The sequence below is a fragment of the Atta colombica genome, unplaced genomic scaffold, assembly GCF_001594045.1.
Source record: "Atta colombica isolate Treedump-2 unplaced genomic scaffold, Acol1.0 scaffold112, whole genome shotgun sequence".
NCBI classification, from domain to species: domain Eukaryota; kingdom Metazoa; phylum Arthropoda; class Insecta; order Hymenoptera; family Formicidae; genus Atta; species Atta colombica.
Window position 1 is genome coordinate 158989 of NW_017259198.1, and position 13781 is coordinate 172769.

The window sequence follows — 13781 nt, forward strand, 5'->3', positions numbered from 1 at the left end:
TCATATTTATTATTTATTTCTTTATATTTTATATTTGTTATTTACTTTTTACATTAATTTTTAGTCTGGTATTTAATATTCTCTTTCACTATTATAAATAGACATCATGTTTATTATGATGTCTGAAGAAATCTGTATTTTCGTATTTAAAATATGTGATAATAAAACTTTACATTTTCTGCGTGTTACCTTAGAATTGTTAGGAACACAATAATACTTAATTTATTAATTATTATTTATTATGTGTACATTATTATTTTTAGAAATTTAAATACGCAATTTATATAAAATTACAAAATAATTATATCTTTGCGCAAAATATACAATAATTTTATGTATATTTGTATGCATGTCTATTTTCTATTGTTCTATCTGAATCAATTAAGACAGATAGTGCCAAATTACATCGAAAATTTTATCTATACTATTGTATATTATTTCTTATATCACTAATACGTCATATTTTTATATACGATCAATACATATATTTTTTCTAACCTTATTACGAGATGTAATAACATCTTGCATAAATATATGTACATACATAGGAACTCAATAGCAATTGCGTGGAAAAAATTATGTATTTTATGTATATCGGATTGAACTTTTCAGGTGATTTATTTAAAGAAAAAATAATTAATTTAAATAATTATTTAAGTTCAATTTGCCATGTGCTAGGAAATAAATTTTTTATAATTATATAAAAGAAGATTAAAATTTTGTACTTTTTAACGTAATTTGTTTCACAAAACTACGATCTGTCCGAGTTTAGATATTGCAATTTGAAAATACGCCGATTTGTATTAATTTTTGGGGCAAGTTTAATTTTTTTTTAAGTCAAACGATGAGAATTATTTCATAAATTACTAATCTGAGATAAATAATTTTATTCTCATTAGAAGCGCTGAAATTTCAAACGAGACCGTTACGTAAGAAAGGCCGTTACGATTTTTCTTCGATTTAGGAGTGAAGTCGATGTTGAGATGTTTAACATTTTGTTTATGGTGAAGCACGTGGCTATACGTGGCTACTACGATCAGCTGATCAATTAATCATAGTAACACGTGGTACGAATGCGCGCACACAACGTTCGCGCCAAATCTTCGAAACATTATCTCGACGAAAAATTGACGTAATGACATGCAATAAAAACATATCTTCCTTGTTTTGTGTCCCGTAAATACTTATGTGCAATTCGCTCTTATCATAACATGTATGTGTATAATAATTTTACTAAAATTTAAAAAATTTTATTTTTTAATTCTCATATGGGATATTAAAAAATATTGTCCTATATGAAATATTAAAAAATATTGCATGGATTAACGCTATATTTCTGGAAACATTAAAATTCTCACCCTTCATCATTACGTAGTTTTCAATCAATTTATGAGCATCTTTTTTTTATGAAAAATCAAAGTTTCTGTGATACAAAATTTTTTTGTATCGAAATTCTTCTGTAATTTGTATTGTACATGATTAAGATTACCGAACTTTTTATGTTTTCATATTTGCAAATCGGACATGGTGCTGTTGTTTGTATGTTTCAGGATATCCCTGGTATTCTTACTGTCCGTGGAACGTAAGACCCTATCAGTGTTTGAACTGTCCCAACAATTACGCAAAGAAGTCTCACCTGAAACGGCATGTGATGAGCGCCTGCAACGGCAAGGAGCCACGTTACAGATGTCCTTACTGCATGTACATATCGCGATATCCTTCTGATACTTACAAGCACGTGAAACGCTTGCACGAGAATCAGGATGTTTACGCTATCGATGTATTAGGCACGACTAATTATTATTCGAAGAGTACTGTCACGCAGGATAATAAGATCTTACAGTCCAAATTAGATGAATGGTCACAAAATATCCCATCATTAACATGAAGTTTACAATATTAGGAAATCTTTTTAATAGAAAATCTTCGTTTTTTTTTTGTATGTATTGATATATGATGATTAAATTGTATTTCTTTCATCATCATTTCATTAATCATTGCTTCTCATTGTTATTTATTCTTTTCGAAAGTTATTATGCCAAGTCGAAAGAAGTATTTCTGCCAAATGATTTCTCATTTTTTCTCTATTATAGAAACTCCTTTATTAGCGCATTACACATTTTGATATTTTTCCACTCACAAAATCCTTGATTTTGCACCCCTTTTCAGATAGATCGATTAATTTTTTTTGTTTTCATTATTACATATATCAGTCTATTGGGCCATATTATGTATTTATGTTTAGGCAAATTTTAGCATGACATTTGTCATCTAGTTGATTGCATTATTTATTTTATTGTAAGAATTTCAAGATGTTTTAGCAATAGCCACAATGTCTTGTCACGTGTTTTACTGTCCGAAAGACTTCTATAAAAAGGGAAGCTAACTTCTATGAAAAGACAAGTGTGCTATTATTATGGGCTATGTTTCATTTGATGCTTACAGTGCTCTTGGAATTATTTCATTTTTATTAGCAAATGTTAAACAAGGACAAATGATATTCATAAGCATTGTGAACGTCACATGGAACGCAGCTATGATCAGCAGTTCAGATTCATATGTTTTTACTATATTTAATAATGAGATCAAATGTACAGGCATATTAGCGTAACGAAATCGAAGACATACATTGACTCTGTTATCAACTTTGCAATGCCACTTTTTCACTTTGTTTTTTGTACGGAAATTTCTGCATATTATGAAAATGTTATTAAATTCCTGAAATATTCTATTTCTCAAGTATTCTAAATGGTTTTTTCTCTTTCTCAACTTTAATAAAATTAAATAATGTAGATTATGTTTGAGATGCAATCTACATTTACATAGTTTTCTGCGATGAAAGTTTATGCGATATATGATGTAGATGACAGATAGAGATTTCTCTCGAGATTGATCTTAAGATGATAATGTGAATTTTTTATTCGAGGATAGTCTTTGCGAGAGAGAAGTTTATTCTTGAAAAGTTCTGCATTCGAAGTGATCTTCACTTGATGCGACTTGTAAATTTGTAGACAAACAATTTGTATATAAATGTTTAAAAGATAATATCAATCATTAAGGATTATAAACGAACGATTATTCTTTCATGTTCTTCTAGCATCGAAATCTATACTTTTGTTAGTTATTAACTGTGTTAATTTGTTGTCAGAATAAACGTTAATGACTGTTTTTATAATAAATATACGATAAAAATATACAATTGAGACTAATAAAGAATTATCCTACGAATTTTTTCCTACGTGTTTTGTGATATTCGTTTCGTTTTCCAATCAGTCTCGGAATGTCAGCGTACTTCGTCAGATGACTGCTATCTTTTCACCATTTTATTTTTGCTTTCAGATTTGTCATCGGTCTCGAATACACAACAAATTCAAAAATTATCAAGGAATTTAAAAATATTCGTACATAAATTTGAGATGAGATGGAAAATGAATTATTCATGTGAAGCATGAAATAATTAAACATTGTTAGTATTGTTATTTTCTTGAATTAGGTATGTTTTTTTTATTTAATAGATTAATTCTTAATACTTTTAATTTTTGTATGTAATCACGATATACTACAACTATGTCTTACATAGAATTATATTTTCGATAATTGCGATTTTTTTTGTCGTGTAATTTTTTGTATGTTGTATATGATTTTAAATAATTTGAAATATTATTAATTCATAAATAATTATTAATTCATAATATAATAAATTGTTAAATAAATTTTTGTTTTTTAATTTTTTATTAATAACATAGAGGAATGAATTTGTTTATAATAGCTACGTCTGCCCGAAGTGCAATAAGAACTATCAGCATATGTATTACATTTGCGACATTTGAGTTTCGAATGTCATTGTCTGCCGAGACATATATAAGTGTTCTTACTGCGATATGAAGAGCAGCAGTCTAATAATGTTGACAAGCATATACACATCAAAAATTCCGACAAGCATATACGCGTTATCTTGATTTGAAATTTAAGTTCATACAAAAATGTAAAGCAGAGTAAGATGTAAGCAGTAAGGAAATCGTAACTTGGATTCGTTACTGGCCTTACGATCTCTACTGTGATTAAGCAATTTGCTTACTGTTTATGTTTCTTACTGCTTTACGTTTTTGTATGTGCCATTTAAAATTATCATACTACCTATTTCTGTCTCTCAAGAATAAACTGCAATATAATATGTAATTTTATTATTAAATTTGGAATAATTTGGAGTTTTTTTACATTTTAAATAAAACATATTTACATAAATAATATTAAATACAGTATCTTTTAAGACTGTAATGTGAGTACTCAACAAATTAGAAATAAAGGCTGTAAACGGTATATTAATGTAATATATTTATTTAAAAAAAAAATATTAATAATGTTAAGAATAAGTAAAGAGGTTTATAGAATAAAATCACCCCGATCTTTATCCTTTATTCCTAGTTTTATTATTAATAAACGTAGTAGTATTTTTAATTTAGGAATTCTTACACAGAAATTCGAAAACGATTGATGAATCTAATTAAATATATATTTTTTTTTAGATATGTATATTGTTTTTTGGAATATTTTATGTAGACGGATTGTTGTTTATTTTATTAACATCTCTATTTTTTTGCAGAACAATAAGACATGCTTAGATCGTGGATCACTTGGACAATAATTTGTGGAAACAATAGCAACTGTGAGTTTTGAAGTAGTTAGACGCACATTACTCCTCGGACTAACATTCCATCTAGTTCTTCGTCACCATTCGATATTTGATCGATCAATTATCGCGCAGTTCGTTCGTGCACAGCTTGAAGATACTTTTAACTGCTTTATTTGTTCGTTTCTTACTAAACAAAGCGAATCATTCTGTCCTCATGTATGTGAGGATGCAATTAAAGTTATCACTTAAAATAATTGCCCTCGGGAATATTCTCTTCCTTGAGTTGATTTAAATAGTTTGTTGTATCAGTTCTTCAAGTATTTGTCGGCATACATATAGAGAAGTTCACAATTCTTTTCTGAATCCTCCAAGCCCTCGAAACTACGAGAATTGTTTTCTCACGCGAATGTGCTGCGTGTTGTTGCTTCGGAATGTTTGAGAGATAGAAAGAGAGAAAAAAAGAGTATCTGAATCACGAACTTACTCCTACAAGTTTTCCTTCCTACATGCCGCATCCAAGTGAGCTAATCGCGCACTTCCGTGTCTTTTTCAGCGTTTCTACAAATGTTACCCTGGCCCGAGGGGATCGGAATGGGCAGTAGGAGTCCGAGGAAGATGAGGATTCGCTACCAATGTCCGCGCTGCCGCAAAAGCTACTCTACGAAGAGCGCCGTCACGGCCCATTACAAATATGACTGTGGCAAGCCGCCACGTTTCGAGTGCCCTTACTGCGGCATGCTTAGCAAAAAGAAGTTCAATGTACAGGACCATATTAGACACAAGCACCCGTCGAAGCTCGTCATCTGCAACACGCTCTTCTAGGACAAGTCGCGCGGCCATGCTTGGCACGCGCGATTAAAGGCACCCAGTACGAACGTCGATTTAACGCGTGATTCGTCCCGTGTGCCCACGCGTTTGCGTTTTTTTCACTGACGGTAGTCACGAGACAAGCTGGGATAAATGTCTATAATGTTCAACTGGAGTCTCATTCCTAGGAGAATACTGTCTTTTTGTACCTGTTAGCGATTATTAAATGTTACTTTCATTTATTATATATGTATTTTGAATGTAATGCATGTTACAAGACAAGAATAACATTTGTATTTTTATCCTGAGTGTTCAAACGGATTTGGGAAGATTGGTTTCCGTTCTAAGGTCTATCCTTTTCGTTATTGTATCAATGTTTTTTGTTCCTTCATTCATCCAGTTCCGTAAAGAAATTTTATATTTGAATATTATATTACATATGTGTATTATAGATGAATATTTGCTTAAGTCTCTAGGGGCGAGTGTTATAAATTTTTTTCACTTTAAAATTAAAATTCAGAATAAATAATAATTCGAAGTAAAATCGGGATTTGTATAAATTAATTATATTTAAGAACTGAAGATGGAAATGTATGTAGCATTGAACACTGATATATAGTATTTCTGTCAGTAAGAGAGACTACACGATTCTTCACTTACTAATAGGTTTTAAGCAATAGTAGTAAAAAAAATTTTTTTTTTTTAATGACAAAACGATGTTGTCCCTAGAGGATTAATGTGATAATTAATAGCACAACATATTTTTATTTCATATTTTTATTTTTTAATGTGTTTCAGATTACGTGATTTTAGACAAATACATGAGATATTTTTGTGCAAAATCGAATCACATTTTAATAATATATAAGACGAATTTTATTAGTGAAAATGATTTCTTTCTTGGAGAACTTGAGTTGACTATCAATTTCCGATGGCGACTTGAGTAAAAAAATTATATAGAAATAGATTAACATTCTTGAGATATCTTTTTTATCGGAAGATCTGCGATAATTGAATAATATAGAAAGATTAAGTCATTACATCTCATTACCTGACAATGTACTTAGTCATGTAAAGCGACCGAACGTGCGCTTGTTTTCAAGTTTTAATAAAAATGTTCTATTGAAAAACGACTTTTGCTCTCAAGAGTTATGTTTACGTGACTTAGATTTTTATATTCTTTTGCGTCTTTTCTCTGGTTCATTTGTGCTCTATCTCAGTATCTGTTTTTCCTCTCTATATCTCACTTATTTATCGCGAATATTCCTTCTGCATGGAATCTTGGTGCGTTCTCATCCTTGAACAGGATGTTCCCGAGACATATCCTGAGTGAATAACAATGTTGACCATGGCATGATCTTTTGTAGGTGGCAGACCCATGGAATTTATGATGCACCGGAAGAAATACGTGAAGAAACGGGATATTACACAGTACAATTCAAGCACCGGCAAATTCCACTGTCCTAATTGCAACAACGGTTACGGCAGACGGGATACGATGCTCGGTCATTACAGGTACGAGTGCGGCAAAGCGCCCAGGTATAAGTGCCCATACTGCAATCTCTGCAGCAAGAAGACTTCGAATATTTATCAGCATGTAAGGTGTATGCATCCGAAAGAGCAAGTGACTCTCGTGAAACTTTACTGAGCTCTTGGCATCTTCGCCACGATGAACGTGAACCAGTGTGAAAAATCGAAGAGATTATACTTCTGTATTTACTCGCCGAATTGACTGATGGGAATTTTTATTTATTTTTTATCATTTATGTTTGTGCAGTCGTCTTCATGACTTGAATGATATGATTTCGTTCTTCGAATTTACAAAATGAATCAGTGGAAAAAGTTTACATGCATGGAGGAAAGTAATTTTGCTGTTGTAACAAAATTATTATTGTTACTATATATTCTTTTCAGGGCGCTCACTAATCGATCTACTCTTTTCAGGGCAAGAAAGTGCTATTTTATTTTTTGAAAGTAGGTATTACTGAATGTGAATTAGATCTGTATTGCATATCATGGATTACAAAAGCAAATGTATTTTGTTCTTGTTATTTACATAAAAAGCTTTAATAATTAATCCTTCGTTGATATAATGGGTGTGAACTACTCACAAAATTATTTTAATTCTCTAAAATTCAATTTTCTTTTATCTTATAGAACAAAAATACAAATTTATAAAAAATCTCTGTTTTTTCAATTCCTAAAATAGTCTACATTTAATACGCAAAATAAAATACCTTTTATCCAAAACCAATTTATAAACTAATTTTTTTTTTCAAAGTATCTGAACAACGATTCTGTAAATTTTTAACTTTTAATATTGAATTTTTTAACAGTTACAATCTTTCAAAGATTTCACTCGTTTTTTTCTCTATTCATTGAACTCAAGAATTTTTTTCACAAAAACTGTAATGAAATTTCAATCAAAAACTATTTGAAAACTATTCTATAGAACTTGAAATTGACCCATAATTTTTTTCATATTGATTGGATTTTTTAAATAAGAATGCTAGTTGTTTAAACATTCTGGGCGTGAGCCACTCAGTGTGCCAAAAAGCTATCGAAAAAAGAGGATCGAAAAAAGAAAGCGAGAGTATGTCAACGAAGTGTTAAACAAACATTTATTTATTCTTGCCTCAAAATAATTTTAGCAGTTTTAGCAACATAATATTTAACAAATTGTAATTGATACTCTTAACAGATCTCATTGCTGCTCACATAAAAACTGACAGATTTTGCTACAGCAATATAAAAAAATCTGTTGTGCTAGGGAATTATTTTTCTCTCTGTGCATGTGTATGGTTATTAGAAAATTTCAGAGAATAATTTATTATTGTGCGAAACGTTAAAGAGATTTATACATATAATTATGTATATGACGCATAACTGATTGTATTCGATTTGTGATTGGTTCCAAAGTATTTTTTAAGTGTTGTATTTTAAATATTAGGTGTACAACTTTGCTTCCGCCGTTTTCCTATAGATGGCTTTAGCGGTAAGTGGTGGTCGAAATAAATAGATCATAGACGTCATACAATAAACTTGGACATCTGTCAACATAACTCCATAGAAACATTAGTTGATTTGTGTCTGCATCATAAAGTTATTCTCGATTGAAAATATCAATTTACGAGCCAAATTCTCGTCATTTGCCGGAGGTTTTAATTTTTTGCTTCAATATGAAGAAATCTGCGGCTGAGGCTCATCGAATGCTCTCAAATACTCATGGTGAGGCCGCTATTAGAAAGAACGTGTCGTGAGTGGTTTCAACGCTTCAAGAACGGTGATTTTGACGTCGAAGACCGGCATAGCGATGGAAGAGAGAAGGTTTTCGAAGATGCAGAATTGGAGGCATTACTTGAGCAAGATTCGTGTCAAAATCAAGAAGAATTGGCAGAAGAATTGACTCAACAAGCCATTTCAAAACGCCTCAAAGCTATGGGAATGATTCAGAAGCAAGGAAATTGGGTGCCGTACGAATTGAAGCCGAGAGATGTTGAACGGCGTTTGTTTGCTTGTGAACAGCTGCTTGAAAGGCAAAGACGGAAGGGATTTCTGCATCGCATTGTGACTGGGGACGAAAAATGGGTTCATTACGATAATCCCAAGCGCAGAAAATCATGGGGAGTTCCCGGCCATGCTTCCACGTCGACGGCCAAACCGAATATTCACGGCTCCAAGGTCATGCTCTGTATTTGGTGGGACCAGCTCGGCGTAGTGTATTATGAACTGTTAAAACCGACTGAAACAATCACAGGCGATCGGTATCGAACGCAATTGATGCATTTGAGCCGAGCATTGAAAGACAAACGGCCGCAATACAACGAGAGACACGATAAAGTGATTTTGCAGCATGACAATGCTCGACCCCATGTTGCGAAAGTGGTCAAGACATACTTGGAAACGTTGAAATGGGAAGTCCTACCCCACCCGCCGTATTCTCCAGACGTTGCTCCCTCTATCACTTGTTTGTTTTCGATAAACGGCCTGGCTGACCAGCACTTCCGGTCTTATGAAGAAGTAAAAAATTGGATCGATTCGTGGATAGCCTCAAAAGATGACTAGTTTTTTCGACGCGGGATTCGTACGCTACCCGAAAGATGGGAGAAAGTAGTGGCCAGCGATGGACAATACTTTGAATCATAAATGTATAACCAGTTTTTTACAATAAAGCTTCGAATTTCGGAAAAAAAACGGCGGAAGCAAAATTGTACACCTAATATCTTTATACTAAGTTATTACTAATTTAATTTGCGTAACCGGAATTGCTCCGATTTTGAAACCTGCAATTTTATCCTTTTAAAGAATTCAAGACTGTATTGTACATAGCGTTCTCAAATGTAAAAAATAAAAATACACGAAGAAGAATTCAGAATTCTTTCTATTATTTGGATGATATTCTATTATTGTGTGGCATATTTTATGGCAATAAATTTTCACGAAAGACTAAATGTGTTTCTTCTGTTATATCGTTACTTGAGATAAATCTCACGTAAGAATTTTGCCAAAAATTACGTAATAATTAGCTTACGTAATAATTAGCTAATAATCGATTACAGATATATTTGTTACATATTCTTTTTTAAGTATTTATAGTTACAAAAATCTTTCAATCATAAATATGAACATAAAGATGAAGAAACCTGCTGATAGTAATATACGTATAGTGATGGTAATAAGTAAGTGTGAATAGAATTAAATTAGTCACATCTAACATCATCTAAAATGTAAAGAGTTTTTCTGTAAATCCTCGCTGATTCTCAAGGATAGGTTGTCAGTTCCAGCCTGATGTATCAGATTTATGTTGTTTATTCTCTTTTCCTCGAAATTTTTGAGTTCAAGAAATATATTATAATAGGCTCCAGTGTTATCGCGTAACAATAAATTTGTTAGGTATATAATAATGATGTAATTATAAGCTTAAAATATCTTAGGTGCTTAAATTTTTGAAAAATATGGATTAAAATTTGTCGATAGAATGCAGTTGTATTGGACAACATAATTATTACTATTCGATTATTATTACGGTTTGTGTTCGTGTTAATTTCGCGAACATTTTCACGAAGGAGACTCCGTTGATTTCCTTGTTTCATGCGTATAGTCATTGTGCAGTTGCGTGCCAACAGTTATCATTATGAATAATGCGAATTGTCATTAACACGAGACGACATCGGTTTCAGAATTATGGGACAACGGACTGATGGACAAGGCAGAGCTATCCCAGATGGTGTCGCGAAGATCGCAACAGCAGCAACACTTACGTAAGACGATGAAGAGCACTATTGATTCGCACGACCGGAGGCATCACTGCCCGAAATGCGAGAAGTCCTTCTCTCAGAGTTACTCGATGTACCGGCATTATAGATACGAATGTGACTCACTGCCACGTTTTCAGTGCCCCTATTGTGGTCATGTGAGCAAATGGTCTCATTCGATTTACAATCACATCAGGAAGATCCATACGGGACAGAAGGTCATGCTGAACAAGCTCTACTAATCCACAATGAGAAGAACACTGTACGATATATCAATAAGACACTAATATACATCATCAATAAAATCGAATTCGTTTCGTTTGTATATTCCTTAACAGCAATGATTGTTCCTGTTAAAATAACGTTTGCTTGGTTGATTGGCTATCCAAATCTGTAGATTAAGATGGAAAACTCGGAAAAACAATTTAACGTGAACTACAACTATATCAATATAGCTGTATTATAATTGTTTTTAATTAAAAGCTGTATTATAATTGTTTTAATTGCAAAAATAAAATTGAAATGATTTATAATTTTAATTGTAGTAAGACTAATTTTAGAGTGTAATACCGAAGAAGCTTACGTATATGCATATAGTTTTTCAAGTATATGATTTTCAAGTATTCGATACAGATGAGATCGACACAATCTTCGATCATTTCCGAGGAGGAGAAGGAGGCATCCCGAAATTCCTGCGCATTCCCGTCCTCTTCGCTGCCTCGATTCCCCCGTTATTAAGAGATCACTGGTTGCATATTGATTATTCTAACATAGATTTCCGTTTCTATTTATGCTTGCAGATTCTTTCAGACCGATCATTCTGAAGTACCACAGCTTGCGGAATACCCGTCACACATTCAGAGTTCAAGCCTCCGTGAATCGGCGCGGCTTTCCCTGTCCCAAGTGCGCCCGTGTCTTCCGCACTACCGGCGGCATGAGCCGACACTATCGGCTAGAATGCGTCGACATGCCACGCTTCAAGTGTCCGCACTGCGAAATGCGTAGCAAGTACACGCAAGCTGTGTACAGACACATCCGGGCGAAGCACCGTAATATGGAGCTGCGATTTGTTAAATTGTACTAAACGCGATTTGGAGACTGACGTAGTTTAATTTATACACACACACACACACACACACACACACACACACACACACGCGCGCGCGCGCGCACACGTATCGAGATAGAGTTAATCTCTTCCTCTCAGAAAAAGATACCTCGTCTTGCCCCTTCTTATCCTTTCTTAGAGATGTTTTATAGAAGAAATTTGTACTGCAAATACAGACATTTTCAATTAATGCGCGCATGTAATTGCGTGCGATTAATAAATCGTTTTAAATAAATTTCATAATGCGACTGATTTTGTAATTTAAATATAATATTTCCGATACTTTTAATAAAAATTAACTATCAAGCTTCTAGATTATTATTAAATTATGAAGAGAAAGCTGAGATGAGAAATAAATTGATATTTATATTAATAAATTAATCATGATTGACATAATCATTTGCCTTTATAATATAGATTCATCGAAAAAACAAATCAAACGGTTGAAAATGATAGTTATGCGCAAATAACAAATTTCTGTGATAAAACTGAAAGTTATAATAAGTTGCGTTATAGAATATAGTCATATTTAACTTATGTTAATCATATGCATAAACGAAAGTAATTGTTATTAAAAATTGACATTGAATTAGCCGATCGGCGCGATTTAAATTCTGCATGTTACTTCGTAAACATGAAAGATATATTTCTGATATGTCAAGGAATTTGTATGTGTTCCGGCTATAAACAGATAAATATAACCTTTTTTATTTTCTTTCACGAATTTCTTTCAATCACGTTGAAAGTAATCATAGTCTTCAAGCGCTATTTGTTGCAATTACTTTACTTAATTGATAACGTGGAAAATATTAAGGAATGATGAGATAATGAGAGATAATGAGATAATGAGATTTCTCTGATTTACTTTAAAAGAAAAACATTAGAAAAATAATCTAAACATGTATCAAATTTATATGTATTTTTAATTATATTTGTTGATTATTTAATGCATAGACACTTATGATTAGAAACGTAGAAATAAGAAATAAATTTATCTTTCACACAAGCAAGAAATAAAAAGTTTAAATTTTAAAATCTGAGAAATCCCATCTCATTAAAAATTAAATTCATTTATTAGAAACAAAATTATCACAAATAATTTTTGTATAATTATTATGTATGTATATTAAACTTGTGTTTGAAACGTACAAATTATTTTATACATTGTTATTTCACGAAGTTACAGTTTTCAGTCAATTTTGAATACTATCATTGTTATCTGTAATTTTTTTCCTAATTTTTTTAGTTATTCTACATTAACTTTTTTTCTAAAAATTATTACAATATTTCTTAAAATTAAAAATATCTATCGAAAAATAAAAAATTGAAAAAATATTTAATAAACTAACAATGATGTTGTTTCCGTTTCTATTTTTTCAAAAAGTACGATTTCGATTTGTAAAGCATTTTTGGAAAATTAATGTAAAAAGTATCTATGCGCGTTATGTATTACTTAAAAGTCATTTTAGATCTTAAAGTATACATTAAAAATATGTTCATTTTTTAGCGATATTGATATTTTATATTTTTTTTATAATGGTAAATAATAATATGATATTTTAATATTTTTTAACACGTCCAAGAATTATGTGTTTTATTTAATGTTTCCGATTTATAAAAGTTATCAAATAGATGATTAAAACAATGTTTTTGGCATTCCTAATTCCCATACTTTATTCTTTAGAATTTATCTTTGTTTTTGTCACTCATTAAGGAATATTTATATTATTTACGTATGGGAATATTTATGTTGGCATTTATTTAGTTAAGAGCAGAATTGCAAATTTTTAAATTTATGTAAATAAGTTTATTCTTTTTTTGGTATGTAATTCCCAATGTAGGGGCTGCGTAATTTATTATATCATAATAAATTTATAATTTATTAGATGTGTGTGCGAATCAAATTTTCTTATTTTAAATTATTTAAAGCAAAAAAATGGATAATTTTAATTAATGAAACATTTAAAAGTTAATTCGA

At 31.4% G+C, this 13781-nt stretch overlaps 3 protein-coding genes and 1 pseudogene across 3 annotated transcripts in view; all 4 read left to right on the forward strand.

The window, feature by feature from the left end:
- LOC108694011 (RE1-silencing transcription factor B-like) overlaps positions 1 to 1888 on the forward strand; it is a 2543-nt gene extending 655 nt beyond the window's left edge. The window contains exon 2 of the mRNA XM_018203253.1: positions 1551 to 1888. Coding sequence (XP_018058742.1) covers positions 1551 to 1888 — 338 coding nt within the window. The remainder of the gene's footprint in view (positions 1 to 1550) is intronic.
- A 2726-nt stretch (positions 1889 to 4614) lies between these two features.
- Positions 4615 to 5455, forward strand: LOC108694019 (longitudinals lacking protein, isoforms A/B/D/L-like). The gene is made up of 2 exons (XM_018203262.1): positions 4615 to 4666; positions 5187 to 5455. The coding sequence occupies exons 1-2, from the start codon at positions 4615 to 4617 to the stop codon at positions 5453 to 5455; spliced, it is 321 nt and encodes a 106-aa protein (XP_018058751.1).
- Positions 5456 to 6889: 1434 nt separating this feature from the next.
- Positions 6890 to 10972, forward strand: LOC108694020 (zinc finger protein with KRAB and SCAN domains 4-like). The gene is made up of 2 exons (XM_018203263.1): positions 6890 to 6955; positions 10621 to 10972. Exon 2 carries the CDS (start codon positions 10641 to 10643, stop codon positions 10935 to 10937), a length of 297 nt encoding a protein of 98 aa, XP_018058752.1. The 5' UTR covers positions 6890 to 6955; positions 10621 to 10640; the 3' UTR covers positions 10938 to 10972.
- Positions 10973 to 11318: 346 nt separating this feature from the next.
- The window catches only part of LOC108694009, a 5081-nt pseudogene continuing 2618 nt past the window's right edge, over positions 11319 to 13781 (forward strand).